General features: G+C 28.8%; 4 protein-coding genes across 8 annotated transcripts; 1 reads left to right on the forward strand and 3 right to left on the reverse strand.

The window, feature by feature from the left end:
• The first annotated feature begins 216 nt into the window (after positions 1-216).
• Positions 217-7,663, forward strand: LOC107064587 (centrosomal protein of 104 kDa). Its single transcript, XM_015317413.2, is given in 17 exon segments — positions 217-501; positions 1,226-1,390; positions 2,088-2,299; positions 2,429-2,615; positions 2,696-2,907; positions 3,031-3,238; positions 3,405-3,552; positions 3,641-3,767; positions 4,972-5,167; positions 5,170-5,197; positions 5,281-5,550; positions 5,746-5,959; positions 6,030-6,211; positions 6,318-6,463; positions 6,546-6,647; positions 6,735-6,860; positions 6,935-7,663. Coding segments are annotated over 17 exon segments (2,634 nt in total). The 5' UTR covers positions 217-461; the 3' UTR covers positions 7,006-7,663.
• On the reverse strand, positions 7,346-11,223 carry Nsun2 (tRNA (cytosine(34)-C(5))-methyltransferase Nsun2). 2 transcript variants are annotated; one of them, XM_015317421.2, is made up of 11 exons: positions 11,066-11,223; positions 10,439-10,918; positions 10,287-10,371; positions 10,034-10,193; positions 9,843-9,950; positions 9,581-9,768; positions 9,358-9,502; positions 8,916-9,248; positions 8,475-8,842; positions 8,211-8,378; positions 7,346-8,126 (listed from the first exon to the last, which is right to left on the reverse strand). In XM_015317421.2, exons 1-11 carry the CDS (start codon positions 11,129-11,131, stop codon positions 8,008-8,010), a joined length of 2,220 nt encoding a protein of 739 aa, XP_015172907.1. In that variant the 5' UTR covers positions 11,132-11,223; the 3' UTR covers positions 7,346-8,007. The 2 variants fall into 2 exon arrangements, with proteins under 2 accessions (XP_015172907.1, XP_015172906.1); XM_015317420.2 differs by having other exon boundaries at positions 10,034-10,196.
• Positions 11,224-11,471: 248 nt separating this feature from the next.
• LOC107064588 (Vacuolar protein sorting 35) lies at positions 11,472-16,232 on the reverse strand. 4 transcript variants are annotated; one of them, XM_015317415.2, is made up of 12 exons: positions 15,807-16,232; positions 15,033-15,231; positions 14,675-14,798; positions 14,394-14,589; positions 14,134-14,328; positions 13,971-14,054; positions 13,650-13,886; positions 13,250-13,398; positions 12,682-13,168; positions 12,196-12,615; positions 11,975-12,118; positions 11,472-11,908 (listed from the first exon to the last, which is right to left on the reverse strand). In XM_015317415.2, the coding sequence occupies exons 1-12, from the start codon at positions 15,807-15,809 to the stop codon at positions 11,729-11,731; spliced, it is 2,418 nt and encodes an 805-aa protein (XP_015172901.2). In that variant the 5' UTR covers positions 15,810-16,232; the 3' UTR covers positions 11,472-11,728. The 4 variants fall into 4 exon arrangements, with proteins under 4 accessions (XP_015172901.2, XP_015172900.2, XP_015172902.2 ...); XM_015317414.2 differs by having other exon boundaries at positions 15,033-15,252; XM_015317416.2 differs by having other exon boundaries at positions 15,734-16,232.
• Positions 16,233-16,962: 730 nt separating this feature from the next.
• Positions 16,963-18,255, reverse strand: LOC149032209 (coiled-coil domain-containing protein 97-like). The gene is made up of 3 exons (XM_089173572.1): positions 17,387-18,255; positions 17,148-17,310; positions 16,963-17,075 (listed from the first exon to the last, which is right to left on the reverse strand). Exons 1-3 carry the CDS (start codon positions 18,253-18,255, stop codon positions 17,031-17,033), a joined length of 1,077 nt encoding a protein of 358 aa, XP_089029698.1. The 3' UTR covers positions 16,963-17,030.
• Between the last annotated feature and the right edge of the window lie 280 nt (positions 18,256-18,535).

Consider the following 18,535-nt stretch of genomic DNA (forward strand, 5'->3'; position numbering starts at 1 on the left):
AACGGATATTAAATGTTGTACCTGTTCGAAATAAAACAAATTAAATAAATTCCATTTTGTTTTTCGAATATTATATATTATTTAAAAAAAAAAAAAAAAGAAAAGAAAGGAACGACTGATAAAATATATATGTTCGAATTAAATGAAATTTTGATGTTCGTTGCAGAGCGATATGAGGAGAAGAACACAGGGTAAGACAGTCAGTTCTGTCGCAAGCTTCGCCGCGGCTAGACGTGGTAGTTGATCCGCTAACGCGCCGGGGTGAAACTTGCAAGCTCCCTTTTATCGAGCTTTCAGATGGCTGTGCCTTTTAAATTTTGATCTATCTTTTTCTTTGTTTTATTTTTACTTTTTTCTTTTTTTCATTATTTTCTAATTTACTTGGGTATCTTCCTAATAGTCGTAGCTGTCGTTCATTATTTCACGTAAAAAAAAAAAAAAAAAATTAGATTTCATCGAGCATGCCGAGGAAGATAGGATTCAACGTCGTTTACGCCACGAGTAAGCTGCAAATGTATTTTTATTTACTTCAAAAAGATCTATTTTTTATAACCTAAATAATAATAAAAAGTATATACTTTTAATCGGTATTCAATTATTCGTATATATTTATCCAAATTCATAGAGAATCTGCAAAGACATGGGGGTTTTTTACACGATTGCCTGCATTCAGGCGCATTGATTTTCTTTTAGATTAGTACTATTTGAATTTGATTAATTTGCATCTTTTGTAATTGTTACAAACAAAACGCGATTTTATGTATACGGTAAAAAAATATAATTGTTGTTGCGTTTGACTGACATGTGTTCAAAAAAATTCAAAAGATTATTATTATTATTATTATTGAATCATTGAATTTTTATTCAACCCATTCTCTGTTAGTTACTTATTAAAAGACCGATATAATTCTTGTACCATTGCATCGCGTGACACCAGTTGACATTTATCCTTTAATTCATCGGAAGGATATAATTTGACGTGTAACACTAACTAAGTAACACACGATGAATAATTATTTTCATAAAGTTAATGAAAAGATCAATGTGTGTGGCCTATCGTTGGATTCCGACTAACTCTTGAAATATATAAATAACGTCTCACATCATATGCTGCACGTGTACAGACTTTATACATGAACAGAAATTACATAAGAACTTTTTAACACAACCCATTTGAAAAGTTATTATTATTATTATTTTTCATTTTCATTGCTTCTTCGTACAGGTGAAGAGGATAGACATTCTTCTTTAGAACTTAATATACATGGACCGACGGTACGAGGTTGGCAAAGTGCAAGAAAGTGTGTTTATCCTCAGGAACTTATACTGCGTCTTCATGGACCTACGAAACTTACCAGGATACAAGTTCTCGCACATCAATACCTTATACGTAAATTAAATTCATATTACTTTTTTTTTTATTTCCTTCTTTATTAAATGATTACAGACAAAATATGTATTGTATATACATATACGGAATATTTCAATTTTATGTCCGCAAAATTTTACCACCATCATATTCTATAACGAAAAATGAACAATTAATCGTCTACAATTATTTATATATTTTTTGTTTTCTTTATTGACAAAATTATTATTCCTAATAATTGTCTTCTCTGTAAATAAATTTATTGAGATACAATTTTGTATTGTATTCTTTTTAAATTCGTAAAAGAAAAGATCTCTTTCGTATTTAAAAAAAAAAAAAAAAAAAATACATTATCGTTGTTTGACTTTATCTCAGAAAAGCAATTTGAGTAGAATGAAAATCGTATTAATTCCCTGCCTAATCTAACTTCCCGAGGCTATGTTCTGTCGTTCTCTCTTCTTCATCCTTTTCTCGTTATACAACCGGAAATGGAAATGGTACGTCGAAAAAGGGATTTCATAGAGAGCATTAGATTAGTCGTTGGAACATCAATGTCAGCCTATACATTTTTAAAGGCTTCGTTTAATAAAAGTTATTCGATTTTCAAACGATAATTCTTAACCAATGTCACGATTCATTTATTTATAAGAAGACATAATTGAATATGAAAGTATCGAAATATATATATATATATATTTAAATGGATGTATAATTACAGCGGAAAAATTGGAAATTTGGACGACGAAGGAAGAAAATGCTTCTGTTACTACGGAATTCAATTATTTGGGATATATTACCTTATCGGATAATGCCTCGACTCTTTATAAAAGTAGGGAACTCAAAAGCGTTGCACTTCCGGAAACAGAAGCGGTATCGCTCAAACTTAGACTTCACAAACCGCACAGTAATGCGCACAATATTCACGATCAGGTATATATTTGAATTTAATAGAAAAAAAACAAACAAAAAAAAAAACAATAAATTTTACGAATATCTAATATTTGATTAAACTAATTATTAGTATATAGTCAAAAATATAACTTTAGAATGTTCGTTTAGGTTGGTCTGATCGCGATCAACATTCTCGGAGAACCTTATGGTCAAGAATTAAGTGGTCAAGGAGATGCACCATATAATCCTCATTACACGTCTCCTTATGACGATTTAGCATTTGAAATGTACGTTGATCGTGAAGTAGCAAAAATAATTCGACAGATGGAAGCAAAAAAGTTACAAGCCGTGGAAGGTGAAATTGTTCTATTTAATATTTGAATGATAATCTTTTTAATATATCTTTTGTTTACAAATTTTCTTCATCTCTTTCAGAAGAAAGATTCGAATACGCATCGAAGCTCAAAGTGGCAATGGAAAATTTAAGAAAAGCTGGAGAACGTCTTGGAAAATACGAATTGGAAAAAAAATATGCAATAGCCCTGGAAGATTATGATAAAGCAAAAGCGAAAAAAGCGCAGGCGCAACAATATAGGCAACAAGTTTATCAAAGTTTGGAAGTGGAAGATTTACTTGAAATTCATGGGGTAAGTTTGCTTTGTATAATCAATATGACGTCATTGATCGAAAAACAAACAAGAAAATAAAATAAAAGTATTCGAGTGAAATAGAATAAGCGATTATTTGTCTTCTTTCATTATTTACTACAGCCGTTGGAAAAAAATAATTTATCATCATTGGAAGGAAAAGAACCGATTACCGCGGATACTTGTACTTCGAATGTAACCGCTGTTGCGGAAGATATCACGTCTCCTCCAAGATTAGTTGTTCCACCTAATCGTGATGGAGCTTTGTCACCTACAGGTCCAGCTCATCAACCACCTGTATCACCGTTACATCAAAAACCAAGTAGTCCAGGTATAACATACTTCTTTTATACTAACAAATAAAAATATCAATCTAATCTAATTAAATTAAAAAAGTCTAATTAAGTCACACACACACACACACAAAACTAATCTAATTCGTTATTTAATAAAAATATGTTTAAAAGTGTAAATTAACATAAATATTAATTTTATAGAAGTTACCGATAATCCTACAAATGGCATACTCGAGAGGCAGAATAATTGTAATAAGGGATCATTGAGAAGAAAAACTAAATCTGCAGGACCTGCACTTCGTTCCAGTTATGAAGCTTACGAGGAAAGAACTATACCTGCTTTGAGGCAGTAAGTAAATCTAAATATCTGTGTCAGCTATATAAAACAATACATTTTTAATATTTTTCAAATGTATTAATTATGTAACGTGTTATAGTTCGCATACGAATGAATTCACACGGGAATGTCATATGGACAATACAGAAACAAAAGCTACATCTAAACTTAATGATAGGGAAAAAAAGCAGGCTGCATTACCTATTGCTGTGTTTGGAATGGAAATGGTAATCAATATTTTGTATATTAATCTTTAGATATATAATAATATAAACAAAATATTTAAGTTACTATTAGGAGTACAAATAAGTCTCCGCCGTTTTTAAACAATATTTATTCGAAATATTGTCCATCACCAGCCACTACTTTTTCCCATTTTTCTGATAGCATACGAATACCGCGTTGGAAGAACTCTTCATCTTTTGAGGCTATCCACGAATCGACCCAATTTTTGGTATCTTCATATGATGTGAAGTGCTGCTCAGACAGGCCATGTTCATCATCGATCGAAATAAGTGATTATCAGAAGAAACAATGTCTGGTGAATACGGCGGGTGGACTAAAACTTTCCAATTGAGTGTCAGTAGAGAATCCCAGTAATGGTTTTGTTCAGTTTGAGCAACTCATAATACACGATACCAAGCTGATCTCACCAAATACACAACATTAGTTTTTTTCCATAAATATTCGGCTTGGCAGTCGATGATGAAACTTGACCAGATGGTCCCCATGATTTTCTCTTCCTTGGGTTATTGTTGTGAATCCATTTTTCATCACCAGTGATTATACGATGCAAAAAATCCTTTTGTTCATGCCTAGCAAGCAGCATTTCACATGTGGATAATCGGCGTTTAATGTTTCTCGGCTTCAATTCATATGGAACCCAATTTTCCTGCCTTTGAATCATTCCCATGTCTTTGAAGCGTTTTGAAATTGCTTGTTGAATTCACTCCTAATGTAAGTGCAAGTTCTTCTTGCGTTTGACACGAGTCTTCATTCAATAATGCTTCCAATTCCGCGTCTTCGTACACTTTCGACTTCCGCTATGTTCTTTGTTTTCGATGTTAAATTCATCGTTCCTAAACTTTTGAAATCATTCATGACAACTTCTTTCACTTAAAGCAGCCTCACCATATGCTTCTATAAGCAATCGATGTGCCTGCAAATTTCTTCAAATTAAAGAAGTCAATTAAAAGTTCCTGCAAATGACGCTTATTCAGCTCAAAACTCGACAGTTTCATACGAAAAAAATAAATGATGCTTATAAAAAACCGTTAATATTTCAATTTTATATTGTTGATAGATGTTCAACCTTACGATAAAACATTTTACGATATAATGATATAACTATATTTTGCTGGTGGTGCGGTCCTTTTATCAAACGGCGAAAATTTAAATGTACTATTAATATTAAATGATATGTATATTTAGGTGGAAAAATTTTATTCGAAACAATTTACTGATAAAGAAGAAGGATTAATGCAGTTGAAAGAAGAATTAAGGACGTTCGATCCAGAAGTATCAAAACATTCGGCAAATAAAACTGCTAGGGCTGCTATTTTGTTATTACATAGAGCTTTAAGAGACAAAGTCTTCAGTGTTTATAGCTTAGCTGCACATTTAATTAGAATTTTTTTGCTGAATTTGCAGCAGACAGGTAAAAGCAATACAAATGTATCATCTGCTTTAACAAAAAAAAAAAAAAAACAAACACGAATATTAAAAATAATATTTTATCAGGGTATCATCGACTGAAATTGCAAGAAGCGTAGAACGTTTACTTCCAGAACTTCTGACAAAGTCAGGAGATACTACTCCAAGAATTCATAATATGGCAGTGCACACAATTCTCAGTATGGCAGATTGTAAATGTGTCAGAGAATTGCACATAATTCCAGTTCATTTAACAAGACCAGTTAGTAGTAGTACGCATCAAAGACTAGCATTGAGCAGGCTAGAAATGGTCGAACAGTTAATATTAAATCATGGAATATCAACTGATAAACAAAGGTGAAACATTATATATTATTTTTACTTTATATTTGTCACTTTATATATCAAATCAATAATAGAGGAATATAGGACCTCCGTAATGAATAATAATTATTATTTCAAATATTTATTTGTTTTATAGAGGTCCTTCCTCAAAATAAATCTCAATCATTAAAATGCAATTACTCTGATAAGATATTGCAATTGTTGCAGTGGTTTGACATGCCGGACATTGTCTGAACTGGGTTCTTCAGGGTTGCACCATCCAGCAGAAGCAGTACGGAAAGTTTCAGAAAGAATTTTGGTTTTAGTATATAAAGTTAATCCTAGGTTGGTTCGTAAACAATTACCTCCGGATGATGATATTACTAGAAGAAACTTGCTCTATCGTCAACTTTTTCATGAGTTCGATTTGATAGATCTTCAGGTATACGATTTTATAACGCAGAAATGAAGAAAATATTTGCATACAATTTTCGTATTAATTACAATTATAGAGAAAAAAAGAAGCTGAAAGTGGACATAAGGCTACGACGACTCCGACGCGCACAAAATCAACAGAAAATAATGTAACAGAATTAACAAAATCTCCACAAAGGACAAGTCCAGTTGTTAGTACAGGTAGTTCTACGAGTATTACGTCCCCGTCCGAAAATAGTACTGATCATAAAGGAGACAAGTAAGTATTTTTTCTTTTGTTTGTTTTTTTTTTCAAAAATATTTATAATATACAAATATGTAAATAAAAATATATCCATAGAAATAATTTTGATCTATTATTCTAGAATGTGCATATTTTGCTTGTCTAAAGGACAAGTATATTCTGAAGAAGGTTTAAATATACATTATTGGAGAAGTTGTCCAATGTTAACAAGATGCGAAGCATGTAAACAAGTTGTTGAAATTTCATATTTGAATTCACATTTACTAAGTAATCATCTATTCATTGAAAAATTGTATACAATAAAAGAAAATTGAAGCAATGTAATATTAATATATTTCTATTTTCACAGATGAATGCGATATGAGGCGTAATTACAGAAAATGCGATACTTGCAAGCAAGCTGTACAGGAAGGTTCTTTCGATGAACATAGGAAAGAAAAGACGTGTTCAAGTATGACTAATACAAATCAAAAAAAAAAAAAAAAAAAACAGGAAAGAATAAAAGTCATAAAATTTAAATAACAAATTTTGATTGTAGAATCTATTGAAGGATATGAGCACTGTCCGCTTTGTCATGAATTGGTTAATCAAAATAAGTGGAGGGAACACTTAATGGGAGATCAACCATGTAAAAATAATACACGAAATAAAATTGGCAAATCTTGTAAGTTAAATTTACAAAATTATTCTCATATCAATTAGTATAAGATTGATTCTTAATATTATTCATTTTGATAGGTTCCAGATCACCATCTAATACACAAAATCTTGGTGGAAAATTAACTTCACCAACTGGAAAAGATTACTAGCATTAGCCATCCAGATTAAAATCTGTTCTAGTCCAACAAATTGTAGAAAATCTTTTATAATTTTCTTTATTTTTAGTAGTTTATATATTTGTTACAACTACTTGTCCAACGTTTTTCATATTTATACTTATATTTAAATCGTTTTTTTTTTTTTTTTTAGAGCTAAACCCGTCCTTCTCACAAGTAGTGAACATTTATTTGAGAAGATTGTTAACTGAAAATGACATAATCTTCAATCTTTAAAAAATTAAAATTCTATTATGGAATAAAATAGAGAAAACGAATAAGGTGATATTTAATATAACAATTCAAGGGTAAAAGTTAGTCAATCATAGACAAGTTTACATTTTTTGCAAGTATAAGATAAATACTCCAGATGGTTAAATTTATCTAACAATATAATATCAATCGTTATGGCATTAGCCACCTCAGAATTCATGATTCCTCTGTATCCGGCCAATATTTATAACATGTTTGTACAATATCCTTTAATAACAAAATCTTACTAGGTCCATGACCAAACAATAATAATAACAACAGTTCAAAAATATTCATTCTCAGATGAGTATTTCTTGCTCAAATATCATAAAATAAGATATGTAATTTCATAAAAGGTAATTATTTCTCAAAAAATAGATAGTAAATACATTTCCCATTATTATTATAGACGTCTTAATTTTTACCCTTCAAAGCATTATTTTATTTCTTTTCTTACGAATCTACATTATCTGATATTCTTTTACCTGCTTATTTCAATTTTAGAAAAATGCAGAATTTGTATAAAGTTTGTAGTAAAGTATATATATATATATATATATATATATATATATATATATATATATATATACGTATTTTATTAACAAATATTATATATATATATATATATATATATATATATATGCATATATAGTAAAGAACGAACATTCATTGCTCTAAGGAACATTAAATTGGTATAAGATTATTACTAGCATTCACGCTAGTAATAACAATTATTTCGATCATTTATAAAGAATCACCATTTTCATCAATTTTTTCTTCAATAATGGTTTCTTCATTTGGCAGTTCTTCATTATTAATTTCGTCTGTTAATAAATTACGGTTTTCTTTGAATTTATTTTTTTCTGAAAAATATCAAACCATAGTTATACTTATACAATTTAATTCATACAATTTGTATATATCATTATAGAATTCAGATTGTTTACCAAACATTGAACAGTCAGCTCCTAGTAAACGTAAGTTATGAATCGCATCATGAATAGGTACATAAGCTCTAAGAGACATAGTACCCCTCCAACCTACTAACTGTAATTTTAATGGATAAAGCTTATCAGCCTTTTCTTCTTCGTATATAAGTATACAACTGCCAGTTGCTAAAAGTGCAGGTTATTTAATCAGTATAAGATTGAATTTTATTATTATTTAATTTCTATAAAATAATATATAATATTATTATAAATAAATCATACCAAAGTCTTTAAGAAGTTCTTGAGTTTCTGCTGTCAATTTGATAATTTCAGGTGGCGTACGAGGTTCATTATTTTGCAGTAGCATAATTAAATCCTCTTTCATTATTTTAAGTTTTCTACTCTTGCCAATATAATGAAAAATGCTGTGCATTCCTTCTTGTGCAAGTCTGAACGCACATTTCATATTTTTATTGTCACATCGTACAAATGTCTTAACACCTGTATTAATCATTTTGACTTTATTTTCGTTCGATATGACAATGTCACGAATTGCTGGTGAAGTGAAGTAGATGTTTTTCTTTTTCCCTTCATTGCATCTGACTAATAAACATCGTGGATCCAAATCATCAGATATGTCATAAAATTCTCTAATGAATTTAGGGAAAAGATCAACAATTTGTTAACTAAACATTCTTTATAATTAAATATATGAAATCTTACTTAATGGATAACCAAACGTCTTCCTTATCATCTTTAAAAAAAACAAATGGATCTTCTCTATATCCAATAAATCTTTTACGCTTCCTTTGGGGCTCTTGCAATTTCCTTTCATCTTCTAATGCTCTTTTTTTGTCACTTGAATTATTTTCTCTTTCCTCATGTTGTGCTTCTTCTTCAAGACTCAGTTCACTTTTTTTATTATCGGTGTTTGTATTTTCTAGATTTTGATTAGATACGCTCGATTCTAGATTTTCCCATGGTAAAGGTTTAACTTTTTCAAGTACAGCAACAAAAAATCCTCCTGTATCTTGATGATGTGGTAATATTCTCATGCTATGTCATTCAAAAAAAAAAAAAAGATATATATATATATAAATTATATATTACTTAAATTATAAGTTGCTTAAAGAAAATAAACAAATTCTATAATTTTTTAATTTACCAACGTTCTAGATGAAACTTCGAGCAATCTTCTTTATTTGGAGGAAACATTTTTGGTCGAATTTGTGTTTGCCACTGCTGAGGTACATCCTCCCATGTATTATAATATTGTAAATTTTTGGAAGCTGGCAACCAATGTGTTACACCTACAAGATTTTGTTATTACAACTTTTTACAGATTATACATAAATATGTATATGATTTTGAAAATTTTAAATACTTGCCAGGATCGCATATTAATCCTGGTACTAAATCTCTACAATCCACTATTTGAACAGAGTCTTGTGTTTCAACAAGAACTCTGTGAAGCACTGCTTCATTCTCAACAGGATTTAATGAACATGTAGAATACACCATTCTACCTCCAACTGCTAATAATTCTAATCCTCTCCTTGCTATTCTGTATTGAATACTATAAAACAGCCGATATGAATTAAATGATAAATTTGATGAATATATTAATATTCATAATTATATGATATTTACCCATGAAGATTATCACCATTAGCAGCATTCCATTTACACCAAATATCTGGATTCTTTCTCATTGTACCATCACCGCTACATGGTACGTCAGCAAGTATTCTATCAAATCTATTTAAAATAATGTTTATATTTGAATACATTGAATAATAGAAAAATATATATATATATATTAATACAAAATGTCTACTAACTTTAAAATATCTTTTGTACCATCCGCCTTAGTTACATTAAAATTTGGCATGATTGATGAATCATGATTGGTGATAAGAATATTAGGGCTATTTAACCTTTTAGCTTGATGTACAAGCATATAACAACGATTATTATCAAGATCATTTGCTATTACAAAACCTTCTGTGAATAAATTAATTAATTAGTATACAAATTGTACGCGTTTTTATTTTCTTCAAAAATATAAATATATTAAATATAATGAACTTATACCTGGAGGTATATTACCCTCATCGGCATGTATCATTTCTATCAACTGTGCTGTTTTTGATCCTGGTGCAGCACACATGTCTAGTACCTACCAAAAAATAATATATTTAACGAACAAAAAGATTAAAGAAATAATCCATAACATATGTATTTACCTTGTGCCAAGGTTTTACATCCAAGACTAAGGGTGGTACCATACTAACTACTTCTTGTCTACTAATACTACCACTATTTGTTTCTGCGATTAAAAAATTATGTAATCTAAAGTACGCTTCAGATCTACGTATAATTTTTCTTGTCAATTGTAACTGCCATGCTAATTCTTCTGGATAAAATGGCAAACAATGTAAAATTGGTTTTTTCTTATCAGTATCTTCTTGATCGTCTTCTAAATTGGTATTTAAAATTTCTTTAAAAAAATCACTCTTTATAATATCTAATAAAACTTTTGCTTCGGATTTAGAACCAGTAATACGAAATGCTACGGGTAAAGTAGTCCTCATTGTGGAAAGAAATTCGTCCCATTTGTCTTCAGGAACAATATTTTGTGTTTTATAATAATTTTCAAAATCTTTATTCTCTCTTACTATATCAGCGTAAGTTCTGTGTGGTATATTATCCCATTCATTTTTTTTCTAGATAAATTTTCAGAATAAATTAGAAAAAACATATGCATTAAGAAATATAACATAACATCAAGAAATAACATCATATCATTGAATTAGAAAAGTTAACCCTTAATCGTTGCCGGTATATATAATAACATAATAATAAATTCTTACCTGTTGCTTTTCGCGGCGTTTTTCAGCAAAATTTTTTTTTGGTTTATGTTTTCGTCCTTTACCCATTATTATTCAATAGCACAAATGTATTTAAAAACTTCTTTTAAAATAAACACGTGCCACTGTACCACCAACAAACCACTTTATTTGTCAAATTAGCAACAACAGATGGCGCCATTATATATGTATTAAAAAAAAAACCCGCGAAATTATAAATATTTCAAAATACTTAAAGATTTATAATGGAAAAAAATGAAATGAATGTTTGTAAATATATTGATTTTAATATCACATATAAAACTTAAAAATACTATTCGAGTAATTTATGAGATCTTTCTGGTAAGCGACGCAAAAATAAGAGTAGTTTATCAAATGTTTATCATTTTAAAATTAACTATTTAGTCAAATATATATAAATTAGATATATTCTTCTTTATGTGACATATAATAAATTTTTATTAAAACAATGTACATAATTTTAATTTAATAATATCTTACTACGTATTATTAACAGCTTATTTTATTCAGATAAATATATTCAATTCATTTTTCACATGTATACGTTTAATAAACATATGCTTTTAAAATTTCATATTATCGTATTCTAGATCATTTTGTTCTCTAGAATCATATTTACAAAATTTTAATAAAACTTTTATATTATTACAAAACAAGGCGTTGATAAGATAAACCCTCAGATTCTGGTGATTCCATTCTATCTCTTAAATGTTCTAACGTGTTTGCCAAATGTTTTTGAATTTGTTCCGTTTCTTCACTAACTTCCAAATTGGGAAGTTCTTCCCTAATTTTTGCAATAACTTGATTTAAGATTTGTACCGTAACCTGTAATAAATAATTATATTTTATGTACTATTATATAACAATTTTTATGATTAATAACCATCTTACCGCAGTATTTCCTTTTTCATAAAAATAAATATAGTGATTCAACAATTCTACATATAACTGTACTTGTACAGACGTATCCATACATTGACTTGCTATCCTTATTCCTTTTTTTAAGCAATCCAACACTTTATTCGCGTCGTGCATCTAAAATTATAATAATGTTAATGATATGAAATATAAAATTGCTATTATAATATATATTTATAAATGTAGATATTTACTTCCTTTCCATCTGTAGCTAAAGATTTTCCCGACCAAAATATGTGTGAACATGTAGCAACACCTCTACATTGATCTGGTTTTCGTAATAATTTACTAGCATATAAAGCGCATTGGTTTCTCACTGGTTCTGCATTTTCTTCACTAAAGCAACTCATCTGTTCAAATGTAGCAATAATCAATGTAATTGCTGCAAGTTGAGCTTTAGAGTCACTAATTTCATCTTCGTATATTAAAAATGCTTGACTTATAAATTCATAAGCAACTATTTCAAAATTATTATAACGAATTTCTCCTATAGCTATAGCGCCCTGTAGGAATAACCTTAATGGTAATTCTGCCAATTCAGCTTTCAATAATGCAGTTATGGTTGTATGACAAAATTGAAAAATTTTTTGACATTTTTTCTGCCACATATCATCCTGAAAATAATTAACTTAATTTAATTATACATCATCTTCTTTTGTATTTCAATAAGATCTACGCACCTGATCTTTTAATGCTTTATATGTAAAAGCTAACTGATATGCCTGAAAGATAATAGGTGGAAGGGTGTATTTTATTCTTCGATTGCCACCGGCACTAAAGTGTTTCCTTGCAGCACTCAATATCATATATTGTTGATCAGCAGTATCAGATTTAAAATGATGAATTAATCGACCAAGAAGACCTTGTTCTTCTGCAAAATCTTCAGGATCTTCTTCTATGCTAGGTTGATCAGATTGATCTTGAACTAATGGTGCGACCATTGACAAAACAGCATCCACTTGTTCTTGAGTTGGTATCAATGTTTCATTTTCTAATATATTGGTTATTATATAAATAGCTAATAATTTTCTACCCTCGTAATCAAAATATTCTAATAATGGTGCATAATGTTCCAATTTCAGGACGGTCAAAATATTCTTGTAATTATCTACAGGAATTTTCATTAACCTAACTAATTCTCTTGACACAGCACTATTGTACTCCAACCTAAATAAAAATAAAGTTTTAGTGTATTTATACCTTTCTTATAATAAACGTAAAAAAAAAAAAATTAATTATATTACGTACTTATCTACATTTTGTTTTTGGAATATTTGTACAGTAGTCAACAAAACTTTGTCAACATAATCTACCCTATCTGGATAGCATTTATGAGCTAAATTAATGAGAGCTACTTGAAGGGAAACTATATCTTCAGATGGCATATCTTGTCTCGTCTAAAATAATAAAATATTATTTAAATTAACAATTATTAATAAATTATTAATAAGTATTTTTCAATAATATGTCTTTTCAATTATTCTCAGACTTAAACTAAAAGAGTAAGGAAGACGTGTAGTATACGTGTATATATATATATATATATATAATCATATAAATATCAATAGTTACATAAGATTGATCATCATTGAATAATTGTAAACTATAAAAATGACGAAATCAATTTCTATTTGATAATCATTTGTACCTGTATGATAGTTGCTATTTGATCACTAAATACATCAAAAAGTTTAACATCTTGTGGGATGCCTGGAACTTGATTAGGACTTCCTGGTCCTCCCACACCATCCGATCTCTGACTATATGCTGCAAGTCTATCTATTAAAGAAATAATTATATTTTTCACATTTACTCCATTCTGTAATTCTGCACAAGATTTTAGAAATGCGTTTAGTGTCTGTAGATGGAATTCTTCAGGAAAAACCTATGCATAATTTATAATTAGTAATTTTATTATTTATATGTTAGGAAAATACTTAATCACATTTGATTGATAATAATATCATACTTGTATGATGCATTCCATGAGATATTCTTGAGCAATTGCATCCCTACAACTGACTACTTGTTCTAAAATACCTGGTAATACTAACTGAAAAATAAAAAATATTTAATAAAGATAGTATTTATCAAATACATTTATTATGATTTAAATAAAAAAAACAACTTACCTTTTTATATTTATCTAATGTAACAGATTCTAATTGACTTAATCGTACAAGATTTGTTCCAACTAATATTCGTAATTCTTCTCTTTCTCTTTCTCGTCTCTCTCTATCTCTACTATGACCCTGATGTTGCATACGTACCCATAATTTATTCATTTCTGCAAAATTCATAAGAACAAAATCTATGCTGTCACGAACCTGTAAATAAACAACTCTCAGTATTATAAATCTTTCAATAATTTCTTTTAATTTTGTTTACTTACAGTCCCATCTTCATCATCGCCTTCTGCAACATCCGGTAATATATTACGTATACATTGCAATAAATAATTTCTCAAAAAAAGACCTCTTAAAGGATGTTGTACACCTCTACACATTTCTACCAAGTCTCGAAGGAGATTTCTTTTTAAGCCTGGAGTTGTTTTAATATACACCAATCCAACTGTGATAAGCAAATATCTATAATATATAATAATAGAATTTTGATTAATTTAATAATCTAATCTAAGTAGGATATAGAGTATAATAAAAAATATCAACGTACAATCTTGGTACTATATTACCAACGTACTGCACTAACTCGTATAAATCTGTAACTTTCCTTCCTTTTTGAAATTCGTCTAATAAATATAATTCTAATTGTCTCAGCTCATCTGTAATTGCCATATCTGATTGCCATATTATAGGAAAACTTTGTTCAAAGTTATAATTTATATTTTAAGTCACACACACACACACTAATTTCATTTTGATATATTAAAAATATTTAACTTTTAAATTCATAAACAATTATTTCTATATTATTATAACAAATTCTTTTCTATAGCAATATTTAAAAATTATATTTTATAAAGAGCTTATACGTTAGAATAAGAATAAATAATTTACTAAGATAAGGATACAAAGTTCATAGTAGCTTTTTGGACTTAAAAGGGAAGTCCTAAGTTCTCCTAACATTGTTGAAGCGTGTTTTAATGCATCCATGAGTTTCATTTTATCCAAACAATGTTTCATTTGAAAAGCTTGAACTTTGACCACGCCTATTGCATCTTCAAGGAGTTTTTCTTGTTCTTCCACTCCGGTCATGGCAGATGTCATAGGCTGTGAAAAAAATAAAGATACCTACCAGGAACACCAGGTAGTACCATACCAGGTAAGCCATTCAAATCGAGCATGCACCATTTAATATGCTTAAGCATCTGGGAAGTCATTAAGATTATTGAATTTACTCTAAATACAAAATATTTAACCTAACAAATAACAGATTAATCAAATAATTTATTATTTCATTAAAATATGAAACAAATATTAAATGGCAAAGATGAGACGAATAAATAAAATAACTTAAACAATATATAGAGTACATTCAGATTAATATTATTAATTCTTGAAAAAAGTTACTATATTACAATAGAGAAATAATATTTAATTTTGATAATATCAACTGTATAATAAATTAATGAAATTTTTAAAAGAAATATGTTTTATTACTTTATATGTTGAAGATATACTTCAAGGTATATAATTAAACATTTTTACATAAATTAACCTTGTCATGCAATAATTTTGTTATTTAAAGATAGTCATATGTATCTTTACTTACAATTAGATCATAGGGTTAATAAAGCTTTCAAGCAAAGTATATAATACACTGTTTAAAATGATGAAGTATTTACCATTTTTTACGAAAAAATAAATAACTACTACACTTTGAAAACACCCTCTCGATAAGGAAGATATATTTGATTTCACTGTAGTTCTTTAAACGGAGCGTCGTCAAGCCGGTAGGTACATTGTACAACTGATTATGTATATACTTGAATAAATATATATATGGACATTAATCCTTCATGGTGGGGAGTTTTCTTTCTAACATAAGCAACTGTGTTTCTCTTTCCATCAGTAATATTTAGCCTTGAATGCTTGAGAATTCTTGATTATTATGAAAAGTTTGCTAATATCAAATGTAAGAAATTGACTCGAGTAAGAAATGTCAATTGCATTTATAACATATGATATCTATCAAATATACATTCAATGGCGACTTTGCATGAAAACCAATAGAAAAGATATTAGCGGAATATTTACAGGTCGAACAAAAGTACAGAATTGATAAATAATGGAGATATGTGGCGCTTCAGAATTAGTCTAGTGCCACTGCATGGTTGACCAATGGAAACAAATACAGCAGCTGCTGCAGTCGCGTCCTCTATTATAACAAAGAATATAGAAGTACATAGAAGCACACACAAGTTCCGTTTTTAATCTAAACAGATTCATGTTAGTTAGCAACGGGACCACCAATGGGCGATAGTAGATAGAATACTGTAGGGAATTTAGGGCCACCACAGAAATACCATCGGACAAAGATATAACGAAAATATATTTTAATAAAAATTTAATAAAAAATATATAAATTCACGAAATAATGGATACTAATGGCGTCTGTACACGGCGACTGATTTTCACTAGCTGTCTGTCAGATATTGAACGTGGAGCGTTCTCATTGGCCGCGCGCCAGACGGCGAGTTTGAATACACCTTTACATGATCATGAAAAGGCGCCAAGATGTGGCTATACTCCTCACCACGGACGTAATGTTAAAAGAACGGTATCAATTTAGGGGACAAGATATTTTGCCGCTAGGGCGCGCAACTTTTCACAGAGTACTCGTTTAAATATTTACGCGGGAAGTCTTGTTGCTATTGACAGCTTTGAAAAAAAAATATTTTTATTTTATTTAAAAATAAATATATCATATTAAATTTATATTTATTTTATTTACATGATAAAAAGTTAATATACTTTTGTTTGTATATATAAGAGTAGTACTAATTGTAAGAAATAATATTTATTTAATATATTTACATTATTTATGTTAAAATATTACATTTCTAAATTTATGTCTCATTGTCGACACTATGCGTGTTTGTAGAAGTCTGTTCCTATTGAATAAATAACTCTTCTGTAAGTCAGAACTTTTGGAATGAACTAATTGTAAAGAAATATTAATTAACCTTCAACGATCGCATGTAAGCATCCAATTCATCTTCAGATTCATTCTGAGCTATGTTATTTTCTGGAATAATAGTTTCAGGTGATTCAGAATCAAAATATTTTTCTTCTTCATCTTGTGTTCGCAAATCTACATTATCATACGCTTCATTATTATCGACCACACTAGAACAAAATATTAAATAAATATAAAGTTTAAATTAATCTTAAATAATACATTCTTTTTTTTTTTAAATAATACCTATAATCAAAATCAAGATCTTTTCCTTCTAAAAAGCTTTGATACATATGTGTTACAAATTCTTCTTTAAGTATTTGCTTTTCTTCATTTGAAATTTTTGGTACAGACTTATGTATCTGTTTTGTTTTGGTTTCTTCTTCTTGTTTAACTGGAACATCAGTAAATTCACCCCAAGATTTAATTGGTACTGTTTCCAAATTCGATTGTTTCGATAAAGAACTTTCATTTGTATCGTCAGAATCATTCTCTTTTATAGCATTATCTTCTTCTTCTTCTTCTTCTTCTTTTTGTAATTTTTCACGCTCTTTAACCCAATTTCTTTCAATACTTTCCATGAGAAGATGAACAAAGGTAGCATTTTTCATATCAATGTTATCACGAGTTTTTTTTTGCTTTTGCGTTAAATATTGTCCGACAAGATGTTCATACAATAATGGATTACGTTTCATCATTTCACATTCACTAAAATATTCTCCTTCCTCGATCAACTTTTTAAGTGCTTCATATCGTCTATTTTTGATGTCTCTCTGTCGAATAGAATTATTAAAATGTCTGTGTAATCTATTAATATGATAAGATATTTCATAATTTTCATCCTTAACGCTATCAAAATATTTTAAATGTTCTTCATTTAAATGATGTCCAAATTTGGCAAGAAATAAACAATGGCTTTTTTTAAGTAAATCACTAGCAATCTTTCGTTTTTCCTCAAACGTTAATTCGGGATCATCTTTTTGTTGACTTTTAAAATTGGCATCACTTCCAGCCAAATAATTCAACAATTCATTTTCCAAATTGTTCTTAACCTCCGTCATTGTTGTTTTAACAAGTTTCTGTTCGACGACGCTTGTTGAAACTTGTTTTTCCATAAGTATAATTTTACTTTTCTCTTGATAACCGATACTTTTATTTATTTTTATACATAATTGTAATATGTATACGTATTATTTATTGTATAAATATTACGAAATATTATGGTGAATGTAGAATAATAAAAAAGAAAGAAAAGAAAAAAAATAGAAAAAGATCAAGTTTTCTTATTTCTGGTTATATAAACGATGTAATCACAAACATGTGCACAAATTCGTACTCCTTAGTATATTATTTACTTAATTTGTTATTTATTATTTATAATAAATAGTTATGTGT

The sequence above is a fragment of the Polistes dominula genome, unplaced genomic scaffold (genome assembly GCF_049000335.1).
Source record: "Polistes dominula isolate Pdom_NZ unplaced genomic scaffold, Pdom_raw_medaka contig_33, whole genome shotgun sequence".
Lineage (NCBI taxonomy): Eukaryota > Metazoa > Arthropoda > Insecta > Hymenoptera > Vespidae > Polistes > Polistes dominula.

Bases quoted from the DNA above. Each gene is read 5' to 3' on its own strand.
- Nsun2 (XM_015317420.2), bottom strand. From the start codon at position 11,131: ATGGGTAAAGGACGAAAACATAAACCAAAAAAAAATTTTGCTGAAAAA. The intron at 10,197-10,286 runs GTATAAGTTCAT...ATTTATTCACAG, and splicing joins TGAGGGTAATATACCTCCAG to AAGGTTTTGTAATAGCAAAT. The intron at 8,127-8,210 runs GTAAACAATCTG...GATATTTTTCAG, and splicing joins AGCTGACTGTTCAATGTTTG to AAAAAAATAAATTCAAAGAA.
- LOC149032209 (XM_089173572.1), bottom strand. From the start codon at position 18,255: ATGGAAAAACAAGTTTCAACAAGCGTCGTCGAACAGAAACTTGTTAAA. The intron at 17,311-17,386 runs GTATTATTTAAA...ATTTTGTTCTAG, and splicing joins GATCTTGATTTTGATTATAG to TGTGGTCGATAATAATGAAG. The intron at 17,076-17,147 runs GTTAATTAATAT...TTTATTCAATAG, and splicing joins CTTACATGCGATCGTTGAAG to GAACAGACTTCTACAAACAC.
- LOC107064588 (XM_015317414.2), bottom strand. The intron at 13,887-13,970 runs GTATGATATTAT...AATTATGCATAG, and splicing joins TCATGGAATGCATCATACAA to GTTTTTCCTGAAGAATTCCA. The intron at 11,909-11,974 runs GTAAGATGGTTA...TATTTATTACAG, and splicing joins ATGAAAAAGGAAATACTGCG to GTTACGGTACAAATCTTAAA.